This window comes from Taeniopygia guttata, chromosome 15 (assembly GCF_048771995.1).
Source record: "Taeniopygia guttata chromosome 15, bTaeGut7.mat, whole genome shotgun sequence".
Taxonomy (NCBI): Eukaryota; Metazoa; Chordata; class Aves; order Passeriformes; family Estrildidae; genus Taeniopygia; species Taeniopygia guttata.
The window spans coordinates 5,167,953-5,190,426 of NC_133040.1; the positions used below are offsets into that span (position 1 = coordinate 5,167,953).

The window sequence follows — 22,474 nt, forward strand, 5'->3', positions numbered from 1 at the left end:
CCACTCAATGGGCCTGGAGAACAAGATAATCTTCAGTAATCTTAAAAGGTGATAGCTGGTTTAAGAAGAAAAAGGGCATAAGCCTATTAACTAATCACAGAATAACTCTGCAGTCAAGTTTTATATATATATATATATATATATATATATATATATATATATATATATATATATGTGGCTCATCAGAGCCAGGAACTGTTAAGCTTCACCCTGAATATTTGAATACTGTGCACAAATGTAGTCAAATTTTAACATTCACGTGACTAGGATAATTGAGAGAAGAGAGTTAAGAGCTTTTAAGATGTGTATCATTTAACCTCATCAAGGCACTGAAGGTCAGATACAATTACACTCTCTAAGCACTTCCAGAAGGTGAAAACTCCCACTTCTTTGCTTTTAAAACAGCTCCTTAGCAAAATCCGAGCAGAAATATGTGTCAACATTATTGTTTGTATGAGTGTTTAATTTGTTTGCACGACATTTTATGATAAATTACCAGAATCGATGACTTAAGAGATCTCCGTCCTGTTCTCTTGGATTCAAGGCCTAACTCTAAAAAAATGTAGTTTAATATCCATAATAATATAATTGCTCTGTAGGTATCCTGTATGATTTTAAGTATGAAAAAGAAATATGTGAGAGCACTAGAGTTTTTCTTACCTTTCCAGAAGATTATGAATTGCTTTGAAGAGCAGGGTCCTACACTCATAGGAAAGTCCATTCTCCCAGAATCCTTCTTCCACCACTACAAAAACACAAAATGTCAATATGCTCAGAATAGGGAAACACAAACATTTTTCCAAAACATATCTTCAACAGCTTTAGTTTTCAAAGTAGCATGTTTCATTAAACTATTTCAACTATCAGCCAAGCAGCTTTAATCTTTACTTGCCGAAGACGCAGCCTTTGAATTAAAAAAAAGCAAACACAAAAGCATAAAAACAAACCCATTTGTTTGTAGCATTCCGTATTGAAGTACAGGGGTGAGGAATGCACGATCATTCTTTGCCACCACTGCTGAGAGATCCTTTAAAACTTAACCACAGATGCCGACAATCAAGAAACAAAGTGAATAATTAAAGGTGTAAAATCAATTTACATAACTGAAACAACATGAAACAACTCCCCTGAACCTCTCGCTGTCACACTCAAGTGCAATTCCTCCACTGTACTGCCTTCAACTATTGCAGTTTTAGCAATACACAGCAGATTTTATGCCAAAATAAAAACTGTACACTCAGTGCTGAACTGCAGAAATTTCAGAGTTTAAAAAAGTAAGTCTAATTATCTCTCATAGTAGAGTGCAGCCTGAATTAGTCACCTGAAGGACAGACAAGTCTCAGAAATATCTGCTGTCCTTACTCATGGCTTTTGGGTGCTAAAACAACCAGGAGTAGCACTATTTCTGGTATGCCTGTTCCAGATTCTAAATCTTACTCAGCCAGAAGACGCAGAGTGAAAACAGATGATAAAACAACTTTTTCAAGGAGTAAGAATTTGTTAATTGTCTGAGTTCTGTCATTTCAATTTCACAGGAGTAGTCGGCAGATCTTTAAAAGTGCAAACATAAAATTCTACTGCACCTTAAAAGCACTGAATACTTCACACCCGTCCTTGGCCAATTTGCAGGACGAGACCTCCCAGCAGCGCGTCTATCGCACAGAGATGATTATCTCAGAATAGTTTACAACCATGTTTAAAGGCAAGCTTCTAATGAGTTAGTGCTCCATGGAAAATACTAATATTGTCAGCAGCCTTCAAAGCCTCGAGCCACTGTTCTGCTGCTTCTCCAGGAGCTGTAACTCACACACTCAGACAAGAAAAGGCATATTTTTTGCATTGTGCAATGTTGTGATATGTTTATGTCGGTAACAGAACCTCCTTCTCTGTGCAGAATGGAAAAGCCCGGTTTTAGTACCTAAAATCACCTTATCGGACAGCACAGGACTTGCCGGGAGGGTGGAGACACAGACCTGTGCCCCTGGGCACAAGCAGCACCGCGGAGCTTTTCCTCAGAAACCACTGCAGCCTTTAATGCCTGCACGCCTCCCTGACACCGAGGATGTAATGGGCCATGGCTATTTACTGCACAGAACTCTGCACGGCCTCGGCTTTCATGGGTAAAACACTGTGCTTAAGGCACTTACAACACCCATGCATGGTAAGAATTATTGATGTATAAATTCTCAACAACTCGAACTACTGAAGCCCCAGAAGCTGCAAGACAGGTCGAGTCTTGCACTTAAAAATTTCATAATCCTCAAATATATGAAAAGCTACATATTAGTTACACTATGAGAGATCACACCTGCATGAAAATTCAGTATTTTAATTAAAAAATCAAATTTTTGGACAACATCATGAAGTTGGCAAAACCTGTAAAAGTCAAAATAAATTCACTCTTACACAGCAGCGAGCTCTTGTGCAGTTTCACCCTATCCTAGGCTGTACTGCCAGTACTGCCCCTGCTTTAGGAACTTGATGCAAAACAGCGGAGACAAGAATCAAATCTGATTTTACAGGAAAGTTCCCACCACTTCTGAAGTTCTCAATCCTAACTCCCTACCTGCTCCCAGGTATACACAGCAGACTAACAGGACCCTATCATAGCTTATATCATGTCTCAGAACTATTTTCTGCAAGTATAATTTTGCCATTTCAGAAGAATTCAGATCAGATCATGCTGCTTTACTGCTACACTGAATGTAATATTCTGTAGAGTTGGGGTAATTTTAATTTAGAATTCTTTTGTGTTTGGGCATCACCTGTGTTCTTTTCCCCTGCTCAGTTTCCCTGGGTTACCCTAGCTGTTATTCCTCCACAATCCCAGACATGAAAGCACTACACATCGCAGCAGGAGGGACTGGATGAGGGAATGGAAACTGGCAGCACTCCCCCTCCCTACCCACCACCACGGCTGCATCCATGGCTGTCCTGCACTCAGCAGAGGGAATGGTTGAGAGGAAGGTGTCCAAAATCCTAAGAGAAGCATTAACCTTGCAGCCAAGTCCCAAGGGTCAAGTGTGCCATGAGGTCAGACTGGCTGAGGAGCAGCAGTGGAGTGGGACAGGGAAAAGGGGAAAATCTCGAATGGTATCAACCCTCAATATTGTAATTTTCCAAACTGCCTTTCTTAGTACACAGAATTCACATAAATTATACATTAAATGGAAATAAAATTACTTCCCTATTAAATTTAAATCTAAGTATATCATAAGACATTGTCATAACCATTTTCCTATAATAAATAATGCCTTTAATTCCCAGATATATTAGAGCACTATACTTACTGTAATTATCTCTAATGCTTCTTTATCCTACTAAAAAAGTACATCTTACAATTAAGAGCATGTGCGTATGTCTGATGCCATAAAAATGAAGAGGAAAAATTAGAAGTGCAGCATTTCACTTCCTCTCTGCTTTTGGCTCCCTGATCCAGATTCCTCAAGAAAAGTGTTGAAATTACTTGAGCAAGTTACAATTTCAGAAGGCATATGGTGACCAATAAAAAAGCTTGACAAAACACTAAAAATTAGACTATCCCTGTAAATTCCAAAGTTCCTGACACTTATTATTTAACTGGATTTTAGATGTTGAAGAGAATTTAAATTCCTTATAGCAAATTGAAGCCTAGGAAATAGTCTCTGTCTGTCTGCATGATGATTTCTAATGCTTTTAACACTCAAAAAGTTCAGCTCCAGCCCCTCTCAGCTTTCCCATGCTCCTGATAGCATTTCCAGGCACAGACAGCAGAACACAGGTGCTGTGCAGGTTCCAAAACTTGGGAACACCTCTGGCCTGTCCTGGAGGCATTTCTGTTACTTCAGTTGAAATATTTCTCTTTAGACCCAACAAATGCAACACTGAACAACAGGTGTGAAAGGCATCTTTCAAAACAGAGAACTTCTAGGGGAACAATCAAGGACAGATGGAATGTTTTAGTGAGAGAAAGCACAACAGAGCACGATTTTCCTCCATGGAAGTCAGAGCAGCGGACAAGAGTTTGGAGAGGCAGCAAAGCAGAGGGGACAAAGTGTGGGTCACTGCTTGCCAGGCCATGGGGGTGACAAAGCCATGGCTAATGTGATCCCTGTTTGCAGCAATCCCATCCTGGGCAGGTGTCAGGCTGGGTGACCTCCAGGAGCCCAGGCTCCTTCTCACCAGAGTGATCTGCCAGGTGACTGCTCCTCCACTGGGACAGTTTATGCACACATGTAGCTATAGCTCTGTGTATAAACATATATTTCTGTGTATGTTAACTACCCTATTCAAGCTTCTGTACACTCTGGAAAAGAATGACACCTGGGAGATGCTTTTATTTAATAGGCAGCTCCATCCCCTCCTCACTGCCCTGCAACAGAGGGAGAACTTCACCACATCATTTCTCACCAAAAGAAGCCACTGCTTTCCTGCAGTTAAGTTTTTTGGTTTGTTTTTTTTTTTTTTTTTAAATGAAATCATCTCCCAAAATAAACCACTAAGTCTATTAATATTCTGTCTCTAAAAATTTGGATTCTCAGGAAATCAGGAAAAAAAAAAAAAAACAAAAAAAAAAAACCAAAAAAAAAAAAAACAAACCTATCAAGAATAGCAGGAAATCCAAAACAAGAAAAACATGTATCTGACACTTATAATGGATTACAGTGGAAATGTTAATCTCACTGCTGGTGTTCAAAGAGAATTGGAATTAATCAACAGCCTTCATATATAAAGTTTTTAGGCATTTGTTATGATTTTGTTTTCATAGATTCAAAAAATGAATAAAATGTTTGTGCTGATTTTTATATTTATTGTTGCAGATGAGATGTTAAAAGAATGAAAGGCAACTACAATAATTCAGACTTACATGGGAAATTTATAATTTAAACATACATTAATGAGCAGATTACTTGGCTTGGATCTTTTTTTGTTTTCAAGTCAGAGATATTAAGGTCTTCAAAGTGTCCAACAATTTTTATGAAGCCAGCCATGTTCTCAAAAAAAAAAAAAATCCATTATAAAAATTTCAAGGAGAAAAGTCACAGCAAAATATCAAAGCAAATACTTCAATAATTCTAGGTCTCCCAGCAGAGATACTGGAAAGATAATAAGATCTCTGTTCTACTTCAGTGGCCAAACTGACATATTTTACTTAAAAGAAATATAGGAAGGAGAGGAGGCAAGTCGAGGCTGTGTCAGCGCTGCAGAGACAGTTATACCTTTAAGAAATCCAGCCACCCACATTTTAATAATTCAGGTCACACTGCCTTGTGCAGTTTAAAAGCAGAATTAGTTTCAAAGAATACATATTTCCTCAGAGCTATGTTACATATTTCCTTTTAATGTATCATATTGCAGCAACAGCTGAAATGAACGTCTAGACATCAAAAACAAGGCTTTATTCCCACCTACTGCTTTTTTACCTCAGGCATCAGAGCTAATGAAACCCATTATCCAGAACACTGCCCTCAGTTACCACATTGGCCACTGCAAATATGAAAAAACACTCTGGGACAGCACCAGTTATTCAGCCATTAAAATTACTGAAAATCAATTTCTTGCTGCACACTGCAGAAATACTGATAGATTAAAGCAGGACACATGGGACAAGGAGATTACTTCCAGGGAAGATTACTATGTCAAACTGCTGAGGACAGGGACTTACTCAGCTCCTCAAGATTCACATTCTGAGCAGCACATGCTCCTTCCCAGCCTTTGATATTTTGCCTCCTCACTGCCATGAAATATGAAGTATGTAGGGTTTTTTAAATGTTTTAAAAACACATGGCTAAACAACTCCAACAAAATCAGACATAAAAATTACTAAAAGCAAGCATTTAATTTTTCATCTGTATTTTTATTAACGTACCCTTAAAACAATATTTCAAAAACCAACAAGCATTTTGAAGCATCATTTCTCCTAAAAAATTGAGTTAGGAGAGTAACAACACAATGCAATGGTACATTAATTCTGAAAAACTATATTATACCCATAAAAACCCAATTAAAGACAACGCCATTGATCGATCATTGCTATACTGCCATTGATCACCTTGTAAAATCTGCGTTTGAAGTCATTAGTGATTAAATTGACTTATTACTAAATCAGATTCAACCCACTTAGAGATCTAATTTCCTTGTGCTGGTTATGATCGTAGGGAAATTGTGCTGCTCACTCGTACAGGCCTGAGAATCCATCTTGGCTTCCTTCCCCAAGTCAGCTCATCACAAAATGAACCAAAACAGTGCAAATGCTCCCCAGAATGATTCATTTGTGTTCTCCTATTTTTAAACACAGGGAATATTCACTGGACATGCACAGAAGCGTTTCCAATACACATCCTCCCAAGGCATCCTTAACATCTTCCAGGAAAATCAGAATATTAACGGAGACCATGGCTGGAGATTGCTGCTCAGGCACGGCCCGAGTTTGCATCTCAATGCACCGCAATTTTCAATATAAAAACCAACACTTGCAAGCAGAGTTGACTATGAAACTAAAATTGTTGCACTTCAGAAGGATAAATAAAACCTTCAAAGGCAACAGCTGTTGAATATCACAGGAATACTCCGAGGCTTTAATTGTTGCGCATTGAAACAGAAATTAGCATAATAGCTATTTATTGAAAAACAGATGGTAGGTAACTATCTGCACTTAGATTGTGTTAGCACTACTTAAAGTAATACTTTTATCGCTTCCTCAGTCCCAGTAGGTATAGAGTTGTTTTTTATAAAATATACATTAAATGTTACATCCTCTCCCTGGCCCACACACTCACATTCCTGAGTTCCCTCACAGCCTCTCCAGCCTTTCACCGGAGCACGTCACAGCCAGATCTTCACAGGGAAGGTTTCTCAGCAGCTTGGTTAACCAAAATTATTATCTATGAAATCAGAACGAGCATTTCTTTGCAATTACAGCTGGAGTCTTCTCTCTCTGCAGGAATGCAGATAAACTGTACAGAGAGCTGAGCTGATCGCTCCTGAGACAGGACAGATTCCAAATCAAACCATGGATTTGCCGTGTGGTTTTTGTTTTGAATGCTTTCTATAATCACCAGAAAGAGTAAAAGGAACAGAAATAAGGCACAATTTTATGTGGTTTACACAGTTTCCCCAAGCAAAGCAGGAAGTTGTGTGCAATGGGAAACCTGCTCTCGCATGCCAGAAAATCCCTCCAATCCCTGATTTACGCTGCTTCATTTGTCCCACCATGCGTTTGTGTTAAGCAGTCTTATTTCCAAGCTGCTTTATATTTCTTTGCAGAGGCATTTCCTATAAATGAAAAGCATAACCTGACCATAGTGACAAGGCACTAAAGGTTTGGAGAGATTCTCACCATCATTTCCTAAAATGTACCAGGCTAACAATACCAGTAGAAAATAAATATTTTCTTAACTTTACTCCTTGGAGTTTCTAGAATTTTCTCCCACATTTCTGGACTTTTCATTTTCCATTACATCTTCAACTCTTTGGAATAAAGACATTAAAGGCAGAAGAAGAACATAAAAGCAACCTAAAAAACTTTGAAGGTAAATACAGTTTTCAAAACTATATTATGCTTTCCTAATCCCAGAAACAGCCTGTACTCTCCAAACTTGATTTGTTCTTTTCTTTCCCCTTCCAAATCTCCTAAATTTTCTTAATTTCCATTTCTAGTGACCACCTGGGCCTTACAGCCAATGTGACCCTCAATTCCAGACATCAGCTGCAACCCCCACTTCTGCCTTTTGATCTCCCCAGGTTCAAAGAATATGGAATTCCTGCAGTGGCTGTGCAGCAGGGAGACCTTCCTCAGCACCATCAATGCGATGACGAGGACTTGTATTTTTCCTTTCTAAGCACAACTGGTGTTTACTAGCACTGATGGGACACTGACTGCATTCTCTGTTCCCAGAGCTCTCCTGGAGGTAACGGAATGTACCAGGGCAGCGAGTCTCTCCAGAGAAATCAGAGCGAGCTCAGCCATCCCCGAGTAACACAGGGCTTGTTCTGAGGAAAAACGCCGTTCCTATTAATCCCTACTTGGAAAGCGAAAGGAAGCCGGAGCCTTCCCTCACTTCCCAAGTATGCAGGACGTCACTGCTGGGGCACAGCGCCGTTCGGAGCGCGGCACCGGGCTGAGCACCCCCTGCCCTTCCACATGGCTTCGCCTCAGGAACGCCCGCACGGCTCCACAGGGGCGATTCCGCTCCGGCTCTGCAGTCCCTCCTCCTGCCCATTCCCGGTCCCAATCCCACCCCGCCCTCCGGCGTGCCTCCGCCGATACACCCCCGCATCCACAGGGCGATCCCAGGAGCTTCCCCCGGCCAGGGGGACATGGACAGGAGCCACTGCTGTGCCCGAGGGAACCGCGGGGACACGAGCCACTGCCGTGCCCGAGGGGACATGGACAGGATCCACTGCCGTGCCCGAGGGGACACGGACAGGAGCCACTGCCGTGCCCGAGGGGACACGGACAGGAGCCACTGCCGTGCCCGAGGGGACACGGACAGGAGCCACTGCCGTGCCCGAGGGGACACGGACAGGAGCCACTGCCGTGCCCGAGGGGACACGGACAGGAGCCACTGCCGTGCCCGAGGGGACACGGCCAGGAGCCACTGCCGTGCCCGAGGGGACACGGCCAGGAGCCACTGCCGTGCCCGAGGGGACACGGCCAGGAGCCACTGCCGTGCCCGAGGGGACACGGCCAGGAGCCACTGCCGTGCCCGAGGGGACACGGCCAGGAGCCACTGCCGTGCCCGAGGGGACACGGCCAGGAGCCACTGCCGTGCCCGAGTCCCTGCCCGCAGGGACCGCCGTGGGGCCGCTTCCCGCCGCCGTGCAGGGAGGGCAGCGCGGCCCCGGCCCGAGGGCCACGGCCAGGGAACGGGCCCCCATCCTCACCCCGCAGCAAGGCAGCTCGGGCAGAATTCCTCGCTGCTCCACGACTGCTGCGTGCCACAGCTTTAATCGGTGTGTTAGGATGACAGCTGGAGGAAAGACGAGATCTCCAACACATCCACGGAGACATTTACGGAGGAATCCCGGGTGTAACGTGCCCAGTCTCCCCAGGCCCCCGGAGCTCTGCTTCCACCCAGCTGGCCTCTGCTCTGCAGAACAAGAACTGGTGGTATTTCCACCTCAGCCGTATGCTGACTTAACCAAGTCAACATTTGGGTTTCCATCAGTTCAAATTTAAGTTTACCCTTCTGCATAAAAATTAAGAATTGTGCTTCTTTTTCCGCAGTTCACGTTTGCTTTTGGTCCTGTATCACTACTTGCAGCCCCCAGGCTCCTATTCTCTTCTATTTTTTTCCCCCAGCCTAGTGGTTATAGAAATAACAACTTTCATTAGCAAATCTTATTTTTCCTTAACTTACTTGTAATACTATATTGTGAGAAAACAAGATTTGGATTTAAGTAAGGGATACAGGAAATATTTTTAGAGCAGTTTCCGGTGTTAAATACACATCATGTTCCCCACACAAAATAGCCAAAGGTTGTACGTGTGAACTACAACGCTAATTCCATTATACATGGAACGTATTAGATTAGTCCTCTCCATGTTACTGTTGCGATGTGTGGAAAAGATGTGAATAAATACATATTTTTCTAGGTTATACATACTTTAATGTTTTAAAGCTTATTTTATGACTTGTTTTCCTACCTCCCTGCTGGAATTCACTATATTTTACAGGAATAATCAACAAAATTTACTTTTCAATTTCTGTACTTAAAACCTTGCTGCAGCAAAAGCTGAGGATACAAAAAACCCAAACCCCAACCAACAATCCCCAAAAATGCAAAAGTAAGAGTTAGCAGCAGGCAAACCCAAATTTAATATTGCTGGCAGGTTTTTTGAGTAGCAAAATTAAGCAAAGGTGCCTTCCAATCCAAACCATAACATGATCCTGTAGGTCTTCTCATACATGACTTTCAGCTTGTGATTTTTATCAATTAGAAAATAAATTTTAGCTTACAAGTTTTATATACTTCAGAAACAGAGGGTGAGGCTTGAACAATAACCAACATCAGTGCAAAAATGGTTATGGTCAGACTTGATGCTTGTAAATAAAACACTTGGAAAAAATATTTTCAAAAGAAAATACTCTCAGTTTTGCAACCATTTTTGGAAATAAAAAAAAAAAACTGAAAATGCATCTTAAGTTAAGAAGAACAGTGTCAATGAAGTATCTTTTTATAAATGCGCCAGTGAGAACCTTTCCCCTCATATCTGCATCTTTTTGGAGAGGCCAGGAGCCTTCCAAAACCACAGGCACAGAATAAAAACGCAGAACAGACTTCAAAGATAGAACAAGCATATTTTTGTCATTTTGTTTGTTCTTTACTCCCCATAAAACATGCCAAAATTCTTTGTGCTCTTCTGTAAGCAAATGTTTACTGGAGTTTGCTGCTACTTGAACAGAAGCAGAAGCAAAATAACAGTTTTGTGTTGAGCTCCGCCAGCGAAGGGCCTGAACTGGAGGCATCAGAATGTCAAGCAGATTTTCAAGCAGGTTTTTAAATTTATTTTTGTCCTTTGAGGAAGCCAGCAGAGGGAGCTGGCTGGGACCCGGTCTGGGCTCTTCACCCAGGGGCTGCTTTTTCGATTAAGAAAAGGATCCGAGATCACACAGGCTAAAAATAAAACTTTGAGGGAGAAAAAATCGACCACGTGCAATAATAAACATATTAGGAGAGAGCAGGGTTGGACTGGGAACAGTGTAAGTGTTCCTTTTAAAATAAAACCCTCCATATGAAACAAATTTGAAAGCAAAGAAACTTCCTTGAAAAATAATCTGATCAAATGTGTGATCCCTCAGGAAAGGCTCTGGAAGATCCCTGAAAATTCTGATGTCCATTAGTTCTGCTGGCTGAACAGATACTTGCCCCAAACAGTGTAGGAAACAACTCTGCCTCCCCATCCCTGCCTTTCTAAGCAGGGACTACTGCAGATGCTCCTTCAGATGGGGACAGAAAAAAAATTTCTTCAGCAGCACATTCTTATTTATAATAACATGTTTATTTACTCCTGTTTATAAACAGAAGGTATTACAGAGGAAAAATAATGAGGAAGACACAACATGGCATTGGGAATGGAAAAAGCAAATTACTGAGGACTTGAAAGCTGTTCTGAAATAGAGGAGTCCTTGGAATTCCACACAGTAATAAATTCAACTACTAGATTTTACAGACTGAGACTACCAAGTACTCAGCTTTTCTCATGATCTTTAAGGCTGAACATATATACAGCAATTATTAATTTAAAGCCAGACCTGCTCTGTAAGATCTCTCCTGTGAGCATTACTGCAAACAAGAACCCAATTGAGCAGTATTCCCTTGGGGATGAGCAGGCTCCCAGAGGAACACACAGGAATAGAAAGTTGTGGTTTAACTTTCTATTCCATCAAAAAAAGCACTGCAACTTCTGATCCTTCTGCACTGGGAACTCCTTCTAAAGATCACTTTTATAAAATTTGAGCCAACTGACCACATTTGACCACTACAAAAGAATTCTCCTTCTGAGGCATCCCCTGTGCTCACTGCTGGAGTTCTTTCCCATAACCATATTTCAGCAGGAGCCGTCTCCCTCACTGCTGGTTCTGCAATGCAAATGCAATATGTTGTTCACTTTACAGGCTGTTGCCATGGATATTAATGTGATGTCATAAATTGTTACATCTTCATTGCAAAAACAAAATGAAAGGGCTTGGAAGCAGGAAAAGAAAAAGAGCTCATCTAACCAAGAATATTTAAGAATAAGCAACTGTTGTACAAACGACAAAGAAAAAAGAGGCACATAAATGTGTATTTTAATTTAGTGCTGTTGAATGTTTCTCTATGTAAGTGCTTCCAAATTCCCTATTGAAAAGATTCCAAATTCCCTATTGAATTTTTTACTGGACTGTTACCTGCACAGTGGGACCTCTTCAGCAACAGATGGAAAAACACTTCTGAAATTCAGCTTTTCACTTTGGTTGGAAATATATTTTTCTGTTAGAAACATCAGTTTCTTAACTCTACTTTAAATTATCATGCAGTGGCCAACCATCCCAGCAATGCCAACATGCCTTGTCCCTGCTTTTCCTTTCACTCCAGATACTTTTTGACGGACCAATTCTATTCATGGCATATGGGCTATAGCAAGTACTTAATTTTCAAAAAACCAGAGTAGTGGGTTGCCCTTAAAAATTATTACCAACAAGTATTCCTGAAGTTTTTCCTCCCCAACGACTCCAGGAATCCACAGTAACAAAATGTTCCTTTGCCTTATTAAAACAGCAGCTAAGATTACAATAAATTAATCTACTTTATCTGTAGATATACACATAGAGAAAAGAATTATTTAGCTTAGAGAAAAGCAGAATACAGTACAAAGCACACCCAGTGTTCACAGTAACAGAGGATTTCCCTCATTCTCAATTAGTCAAACTATCTGGTTTAATCTTTTTCCCAAACAGTTTCACTTTGCTCGGAGTGGATTTAACTAAGTCAAAAGACACACAGCAAGTGGGGAATGAATGGGCACCTCTGCCTGCCCAGAGCTGCTGACCTGCCAAGGAATAACTGCCTGGGAATAGGGATAAACACATCCCCACTCCCACTGTCACCCAACAGGCACCCAGAGCTGGAGCAGCAGTTGGCCAAGGAGAATCCTGGTGCTGTCTGACCCTCTACAGACCCCGGTGCCAGGAAACCCAGGCACTCCTCAGCTCCCGAGCATTGCCTTTGGCAGCTCCAACAGGGGAAAAAAAAGAGCCTCACACCTGGCCTTCATTTCTGGGGTTTTGTGGCACTTCTAAGTCTACCCATTCAACAGTGAGGAAGTCATCCACTTACAGTGGTGAGGTGTTCCTCCCATCTCCAAACTGCCTTGAGTTGCACATGGAATGGAATAGATCCACACCCTTCCATTGAAATAGAGCATCCCACACTCCCACAGTTCAGACAACAGAACAGATTTCATTTTAACAGCCCAAGAGTATCTTCCCAGGTCTTGTCTGTGGCTTCCACTTCCATATTCCATCTAATCGGGAGTCTTAACCTGTTCCTTCAAGTCTCTCACCCTTAACTCTCCATCATAATTCATTAAATACCTTTTGCTCCTACGACCCCACCCATTTAGGGGAGGAGGAATACTCTCAAAAGACATGCTCACCATTCCAGTATCTCCAAGACTTAAAGGGCTACTGAACAACCGAACAAATAGAAAACAAAAATAAGTTTCTTGACATCTTTTCAAAAAAGGTGTTCTGTAACTGCAGCTTTACTAGTTTGGGAGATGTTCAACTTTCTCGACTTTACCTGTTTAATTCACTTGTTTATGAGAGCTCCTGCTGCCAGTAAAACCCAGTGAATAGTCCCCCTCCCAGTTTAGCCCAGTCCCTCTCACCAGCTGCATTTCTTGGTGATGATACCACTCCCAGCTGACTCCACGGCACCTGCACTGGTGCATCAGGTGTTTTGGGACAATGTGAACAATTCAGGCAACACAGGGGTCACCTGTACTCTGTGTTTCAAATCCCATTTTTAATTCAAGAGCTTAAAGGGCAAAACAGCTTCCAAACAACATCCCCCAGTCACCCATCTAGCCCTGCCCTCTGGCAGTGAGATGCCATTCCCTATGTCCTGTCCCTCCATCCTTGTCCTAAGGCCCTTTCCAACTCTCCTGGTGCCCCTTTAGGCCCTAGAAGGCTGTTATAAGGTTTTCAGAGAAACCAAGGCTGCACAACCCCATTAATCGCTCACTTCTGAAATACTTCTTGACTGGAACAATTTAATTCAATTCCCAGACCCAGTGGGTCCCTATTCTGGGGGAGCCACCCAACACAGAAACTGCCATGGCCCTCTGCTCTGAACAGTTAAGCAATAGCTGCTATGTGGGCAATAATACTGAGAATTTATTATCCCTGAAGGATTTGTCTCCTACAATCCTACAGACTGAAGTCCAGGGTCAAAGGGCAATAGAAGGTCAACAAGCACAACAGGGCAGCCTGAACACAGCATAGCACCATACTGGAACACCAGACAGTGGGATCAGACAGGAGCAGGGGCAGCATAGGTGTTGGAAGAAAGCCCCTGGGATGAAACATGAAGGGCCATCATCAAATTCCCCACTCAGAGCATGCTCCTGAGCTGCATCCCACAGCTATCCAGGCAAATCCACCCAAGAACAGGGCTCTGCACACAGCACACTGCAGCTTCTCTCTAAATCAGGATGGTTCTGTGCATGTAACCCAGGGGGTTCACTGCGCAGGAGAACACAAAATGCTATTTCTAAAATAAAAATAATTATAAATTGAGCTTTTATTAAAAAACCTAATTCTGTTTAAAACCACAGCTGTAAGAAGATTACAGCTCAGCCTACTTAATTTCCCCTAATATTTCAGTAAATAACAACCATACATTTCTGCATCTCCACGAAAGCCCTTGGCTGGACGTGTAGAAGGATCCACCCAGAGAACTCTCCAGAGACTGACCTGGACTGCAGGGTGACCCCGTGAGCCCCGGCTCTGGGTGTGCCCTGGCCTGGAGCACAGCCTGGCAGAGCCGTCAGTGCACATCAGCCAGGGCCCGGCCTGCCGTGCTGCCCTGGGCACAGCTTCCACTGGGCACAGCCTTGCCTGGGCACAGCCTGCCCTGGGCACAGCCTTGCCTGGGCACAGCCTCTCCCGAACACTGGCACAGCCCCTGGACACCTCGGTAAGGAGCCAGCCCTTGCAGGACCCTGAGCCAGTGTGACAGGGATGTGTGGGATCATTCTCAGCAGGACAAGGAGAGAGGGATCTGCTGGCAGGTTGTGCCAGCTGCCATTTGGAGCCTGCAATGGACATCAGCATTTTGCCTTTCTGTCAACAATTTTAGTGTCAAAAACCAAGCACATACATGGCTCCATCCCCACAGAGTGCCTGCAAACACCACGGTTGTCCCTCGTGGAGCAAAACCAAGCTGATTCCCCATCACTGATACATCTTGCACTTCAGAACACCCACAGCCAAACCCAAATTCTCACCTACTTATCCCAGAAGCAGCAAAGCCAGACTTAATTGACTTTGTCACGCTAGGGATGTAAAAAGCAATTCCTGACTACTGCAAACCGTGGCTAAATACAAATCACAGCACTTGAGTTTCACTGCAAATTAACAGGGAAAAATCCTCCTGTGAAATTTCCCGGCACCCTGGCAGCCCCACCCAGCTCCATCTCTCTGGGCCAAAGAATTGCACTCCCTTGTAACATTTAAACATAATCCCACAACAAATGAAGCTTCAATTGAAGATTACAAAAACGCTGAGTTTGCTAACTTGTCCCCCCTCAAGTAGAATATAAAACAGCTGGAAAGAGATCCTTTTGGAAATGTACTCCATTATATATTCTTCATCCTGATAAAAGTTTTCAAATACAACCAACAAAGCAATGACTGATGCTACTGACAATTTATTTTCTTTTATGCTTCCCTTCTTGTTTATGTGATACCCCCATGGCCTGTAAGAGGCCTTCGCCTTCAAGCACAAAGCTTCACAATAACTCCAGACATTATTTTGCTGGCATAAAACCCCAGCTACAATGCATTTAAATTTCCACAAAACATGTCTGCGTTGTTTAAAGAGGGTAGCAACAGGGAGATAATCCCAGTTTAATAACTCTGCATGTAATTGCTCTGAGCTACCATCTTAAGCTGTCTTACATAAAACCCATGCCCTGGGTCACTCCTTGTGCCCCTCACCTTGGGAGCACACTTTGTGTCCAGCTGCACTCCCAATCCAGCCATGCTCCATCCCCACCACCAGTGTCCTCCACCTCCCTGAGCTTTCCACATAATCATGGCAGAAATGGGCTTCCTCTAAATTAATTCTCAGGATTTTGTAGAAAGTATCACATGAAAAGCAAAATAAATCTTGATTTCACATTTAATACCTAATATCTATGTTCTATGGTGCTTTATTTTTATTTCATTGCAGCATTAGGACACTAAAATTATCAACATGCAGCTTCTTTCTACTAAAATTGCTAGAGAGGATTTAATGTCAAAAGTAACTACACCACCTCTGTTTTAGTTAAAAATACAAAAATAAAGGTCTCTACTGCTGATATTTAACATTTATCTCCAAAACTTAACTTTCAGCAATAACAGTGGTGAGTTTCACCTGGGCTATAAGAAAGGAATAAAAGTCAGATCAGCAGGTGTAATTCTGGAAAATTACTGGTATTTTTCATTTATGCAAAATAGAATCAATCAGGTTATGAAAACCTACAGGAACCTTAGTGGAAAATGCATGAAGTTCCTCTGTTCAGGGAAAAGAAATAATTTCACTGTGCATGAGAATCTTTTTCCAAGACAGACCAGTAAGAGATAGACAAATTATTTAACCAGTCCTTCACTTCTACTGGGACATGTTTTGGCAAGAGATGTGTACCACAGTGGGAAAACATGTTTGATAAGCAGTGTTTTACACCTAAAATTCTCCTCATTCCCAACAATTTCCCCATGAATTGTCAGCAAATCTGTAAGGCAATAGATCCTTGTTCTCACTGCTGTCACTTTTGCATTTCACAGGAGTGGTCTGAATGTCTTTTCTTTGCCAAGACATCACCATTGGAATGCTGCATTTATTCTGCAGCTAAAATAAAATACACCCTACACAACCTCCTTTTGGTCTCTCTAAATTTCAAATGCATTTTCACATAACATCAGACACAAATTAGTCCAGAAGACTTCAAAGTTCCTGCATTGTGCCCCTTGCTCAGATTCCAGCAGTACTCGGCAGCTTCTCCTTGCCCCACCCACCCCAAACGCCGGAGATGTTCATCTCCAAGAGCTGAGCAGCCAGCCCAAGTGCCAGGGACTCCCTCCTGCAGCATCTCAGCCCCATGCTTATTTGTAAACAAGCTAATTTTGGTGAAAGTTACACAAATACACACAAGATTAGCTAAGAGGAAAAAACAAATTAACTTATTGTTTGGCTCATTTTCAAACTCCAATTTAAGAAAGAAGTGGAAGTAACTGGTTTCATCCTATTGCTGTTTAATAAGCTCTTATTTTGGTGTATCAAAGGAAGATGAGACTCGTGTGTGTGTGTGTGTGTATATATATATATATATATACACACACAAATATATATGTACACTCACACATATATATACAGAAGAGTCTCATACTCAACACCACCCTTTATAAACATTACATAAATTCATTATTCTAGAAAACATTATGAACAGCACCACAGATGCTTTTAAACACAATTTTTTAGAAAGTACTTAAGTATTAAGTATTTCCAATGCTAAAGAATGATCCAAGTTCAGATAGTCACATCAAACCAGTGCACACCAGAACCGTGTCACTTGAAGATTTTCATTTATTCTTGGCTGACTCCCCAGCAGATACCAGGATACATGTGAATCCAAGCAAGAGAATGGGAAGGAAGAAGCTCAGTAGCAACTTCAGATTGGTGAAAATTGAAATATTACCTCAATACAACAATAACATTTTCATTTTGGGAGCTCCCTGCAGTAACTGTTGCTCTTTGGTGTTGTGTTTGTATCCAAGAACCATCTTCCATGATGTTGCTGCTGAGCAACTACTGAAATCTCCACACTTGGACGTGCCTTAAAATCTACCAAACCCACTGGATAAGCAACTGGGCAGTAGGAGCCAAACAGGGAATTAGACAGGGATAGTCAATGGGAAAAATAAGGCTGGAAGGCAAGGGAACCAAGGCTGGTGTCCCTCTGCTCCTGAGGCAGCACGGGTTGGGGATATCAGACCAGGCACCAGCACAAAGTGGGAACAGCAAAACGAAAGGCACTTGTGATTCTATCTGCAAGGTACAGCTCTCATCAGCATCTCCCAGTTTAACTGGGGGCCATTTTTACAGCAAAATCACTCAGCAGAAAAAGCCCACCCCAAATGTGAGAGGAAGGGCTCAGGGTGAGTGTGCTGTCTGAGGGGCACATTTATCTCCTCATACTGTTCAAGAGGGTTTGCTGCTCATGGATAAGTTATTTATAGCTCATCTGGGCAGCATCCATATCTTTAATTCTGTAGCAGCTTCCCTTGACTTTTGAATTAAAAATTGAACTTTACTCTAACGGATTCTCAAGGGGAAAGCATTAAATGTGCCACATCCTGTTCTTTGTTTCAAAGCAGCAGTGTGAAATAATGTAAAGAGCTCACACAGCCCTGATGATTACTGCATATTTCATTACCACTCCAACACTCTTTGTCCCACTTAGAGCTGCCTACATGCCTTGGGCCATATGGAGCTGGTTAAGCAGGGCCTGTGATTACTACTTGGAAAAATCTACAACAATCATTCTCAGACAATTCTCAGCATTGTGATTATTTAACTTCCATTTTTCTAAACCTAAAAAAGTAATTGACCGTGTCTGGAATCTAAGTAAGCCCAAATTTTTCAATATTTATTAAAAGATGCAACTGATTATATAAATATGACACAACAAGTAACTGAGCAGAGGTGCAATGGGCTGTATTTATTTTTGCCCATCCTTTTGGGTAAGTTTGGGGAAATGTAAAACTTCAAAGTCAGAAATGAGTGATCTTTTATAGCCAACACACATGGCTGGCAGGTGACACACATTATTTTGTTGTCTGTGCTGCCAAAAACCTCCAGACAGCTCAGTTTCACTGAATCACTTTTGGGTCTATAACACAGCCAACATTAAATCCATGGATGAATTTGTGGCTAAAACAATTTCACCTGGAGCCTTACACAGAACTGCCCAGTGACTCCATCCCACAGCCACAGAAAGCCTGAGTCCATCCCAGTGCCACCCCCGTGGCTCTGCAGGCCCCACGCACAGCAGCATCTGCTCCTGCTCTCAGACATGTCCCCCTGCCAGATCCTTTATTCCCACTGTCCAGATAAATTTAATTAATTACATCATGGTTGTGCAGCATCCAGGAAAAGGGAGATGCTGTTAATAATGTAACCTCAGTTGACAATTCTAATTCAGTTTCCATGGACCTCTAAAGACCATGGCACTCATCCCCTGCAGGCTTGGAAAAGCTTTCCAGGGAAAGTTTCCAAAGGAGAGGCTCCCTTGCTGCTCACACACACCTTGGTGAGAGAAAAGGACACATTTAGGGACACCTGTCAGCAGAAGGATGATGGGCTGATCTTTCTGAGGGCTGGCTAATTCCATAAATTAATCCTGATCAATTCTCAGGATACATTGAAAGCACTCATCTTCCCTCTTCAAGGAGAGACCTTGGGAGATTTAGGTTGGATACTGGGGAACGGCTCTTCCCTCCAAAATTATCCAATAACATTGAATGAATCATCAATTACATGGACATGTCCAGTGGTTTAATACCATCTAAATTCTACCAGCACATACTCTGCTTCACACCAGGTCCCTCACAGGCCTTCAGTGACATTCTGTTACTTCATGGCTTATTCTAGTCCCAGGATTATACTGGATACTGAAAAGCAAAAGTAAAGCATTTTATGCAGAAAAACAACACTTGCAGCATATGCAAAATCTGGTTGCAGAGCAAGCCCAGAATTAGCTATACAGATATTTTTCCAAGTTTGACAGTTGAGCCTTCTGTGCTTGTCATGCATATGCCACATTAGAAAAATAATGTTCTTATGTAGTAGTGAACACATGTTTATTTAATGGCATCTGCCCAGAGGGATGAGATATTTGCTGGGAGCACTCACAGAACTGTTTCTCTCAACCCAAATCACGTTTGAAATATCTAGGTTAAAACCAATCTGGAATGAGTTGATTTCTGAAAAACAAGACCTTTTTAATTTTCAGGAATCCAAACTCAGGGTTTTTCTACACATAGCTAAATTTACTATACAGGAAGATATCCCCATCTGAAAAGAGGGAGAGGAAATCAAAATACTTTAAATATTATAACATTTATAAACAGAAAATATGGTTTCAAAGAACCTACTAAGAAATTTTATTCTTTCTGTTCCCCACAAACCACATTGTCTGTCCTGATCTATGTCTTTGGGCTACAGCCACTGGGAAACAGAAACTAATCCTTCAAATAAAAACAGATTTGCTTGGGTTTGCCTTGCATTTGTGGGCGGGTTTTGTGTGGGTTTGGGTTTTTCCTTTGGGTGGGGTTTGGGTTTTTTAATAAAGCAATGGAATATTTACGACTTAGGGTATTTGTTAAAGGAAATCATCAAAATGCAGGAAGAAAAAGCTTTTTGTACTAGACTTAGTACCTTAAAAGATTAAAAAAAAAATACAGGAAACAATGGGTAAGGCTCTAAAGATAAATAAAAATGAAAAAGCCTGTGTTCTATTGCTTCTCTTCTTCCCAAAGTGATGACTTCAGCTGAGTAACTCAATATTTGTGCTTTGGCACCATCATCCATAAAGACCAAACAGAGTGAGTTCATTCATCTTAAAAACACACAAAAGAACTCCATCCTTTTCCATCCATGACTAACACACACATGTAAGAGACTGCAGACACTCAAAATGTGATGGCATCATTCAAAAAATTAGGAACTACAGGGATTTTGGTGTCAAACCCAGACTGAGATCTGACTGAAACACGTGCCAGGGGTGCAGCAGTTATGGGGACCTGTGGGAAGGGACAAAACACCAGCAATTGTTTCAATCTTTGCATGGAATGAAGATTAAAGTAAACCTTGAAAAGGCAAATTAGGAGATTTAGGTCTTCACTTTCTAATGTTTTTAATCTGTTTATGCCAGAGATCCTTGTGGGGTAGCCTGGCCTGGCAGCAACAGGGGAGTTGCTGAGGCACAGCATTCAGGGATGCAGTTCTGTCTGAACTTTGGAGAAGTACTTGAGCCTCACTCTGAGTTTAATGCTGTGCACTGAGGCCCTCAGGATATTCCAAGGTCTGCAATTTCCCAGGGTGCCATCCTTGCCAGGGCCAGGCTGGACGTGGCTCCCTCACCAGGGTGACATTCACTCCCCAACTCCCACAGCCTGACCCCTCTCAGTATCACCTTCTCTCCTATTTCTCTCCCGTTCTTGCATCCCCACTTCTCCCTCAAACTTATTCTGCCAGCACAGGGACCTCTGGAGAGGTGCAGCCACCAACAGTGACAAAGACTGGGGCAGAAAAGACCAGCTGGGAGGAACTGGCCCACTTTTTTGGAAGTAGATCAGGTTGAAATTCAGATGACCCTGCAAACACAACTGGAAGCATCTTCTTCTAGAGGCAAAAGCATCCATGCCTTCCAACAGCACTTGGAATATGAGCTGAGGGGGAAATAATCTAGAAATAGATAATAAATTGGCTGGTCAGTTGGTGTTTAATCAGAATTTCTGCTGTATACATGAGTGTTCTTCAGGGCTCCCATGCTGTACGCAACACATCCCTGTCCAGAACATTGAAACAAGCTGCACATGGAACACACACAGCAATTACAAATAAATGTTGTGTTTCTGCAGTGCCTAAAGGGCTTAAAAACAGCTCCCAGAATATCTAAAAATATTGTAATTCTGCTTCAGTGGCAAAAAGCTGCAACACATAAATAACTGCTCTGCAGAGCATCCAGGCAGGCCTAAAAAGGATATTCTATGTTATGTCATTTTTAGTGCTCTGTAAGAACAAACTTTGGATTTCTGCTCTTACAACGAGGACAAAAGTCAGGAGCCACATCCCCCCCTTGCCTGTTTGCTCTGCTTCCTCCTGGGAATGTGGCCAGCACTTACGGGAGAGCTGAAAAATCTCCATTGGTACAGGGATTTAGGAGCAATTCTTTGTCCTTGTATCAGAATTAGGATGAGGATTTCTGTCCATTTTGCACTATTTCCTATCATTTTACTGCTAAGCTAATAATAAATTGATGATGAGCTCCAAGATCCATCACGTATTTCAGCTGGATAGCTGAAGCTGAGATGTTTGTCATCCATTAATTAATCTTTCGGAGGGTTTCAGGGATGAGAGAGAGAAACAATAAACCGCTGAATAAATGGGATTTAATTCCCTTCCCCTCTCATCTTCCATTACTCAGAACACACTCAGTAGGAGAAAGTCTATTTGACAAGAAGTATCAACATATTAAACACACACAAAAGCCATCCATCCTGCCAGTGCTTCCTGCAGCAGCAGCCACTAACTGTGATTAATTTACACTAATTTGGAGTTTAAAGAAAGACACTGATAAAATAATGTTTCTCCCACTATCAAAAATACAGAGAAAAATACACAGAAGGCAGCCAGCAATTCAGCAGTGTGCAAGTCAAAGGTAAATTTACAAAAACTAAACTCTGTGTGTTATCACTGCCACACTGCACCTGAGGACTGTCAGCATTCCAGGCACTGGCAAGGACATTTCACCAAGGCAAGTCCATCCCACACCTGGGTCTCACCCTCCTCAGAGGCTTTTTGCTTTCTGAATCTTAAGAGAACAGTTCAAAAGGAAGGAGGACACTGAACCTCCTCTCTCTGCAGGCAAACACAACCATTTATGAAAACTGCACATTTCTGGTTTTAATTTTTTACCTGCACTCAGTAGTTGCTGCCTAGTTTTTGTAGCTGGTCACCT

At 42.1% G+C, this 22,474-nt stretch overlaps 1 protein-coding gene across 1 annotated transcript in view; it reads right to left on the minus strand.

Moving 5' to 3' along the window:
* The window catches only part of MED13L (mediator complex subunit 13L), a 168,229-nt gene that overhangs the window by 85,748 nt on the left and 60,007 nt on the right, over nt 1-22,474 (minus strand). The window contains exon 3 of the mRNA XM_030286081.4: nt 661-745. Coding sequence (XP_030141941.4) covers nt 661-745 — 85 coding nt within the window. The remainder of the gene's footprint in view (nt 1-660; nt 746-22,474) is intronic.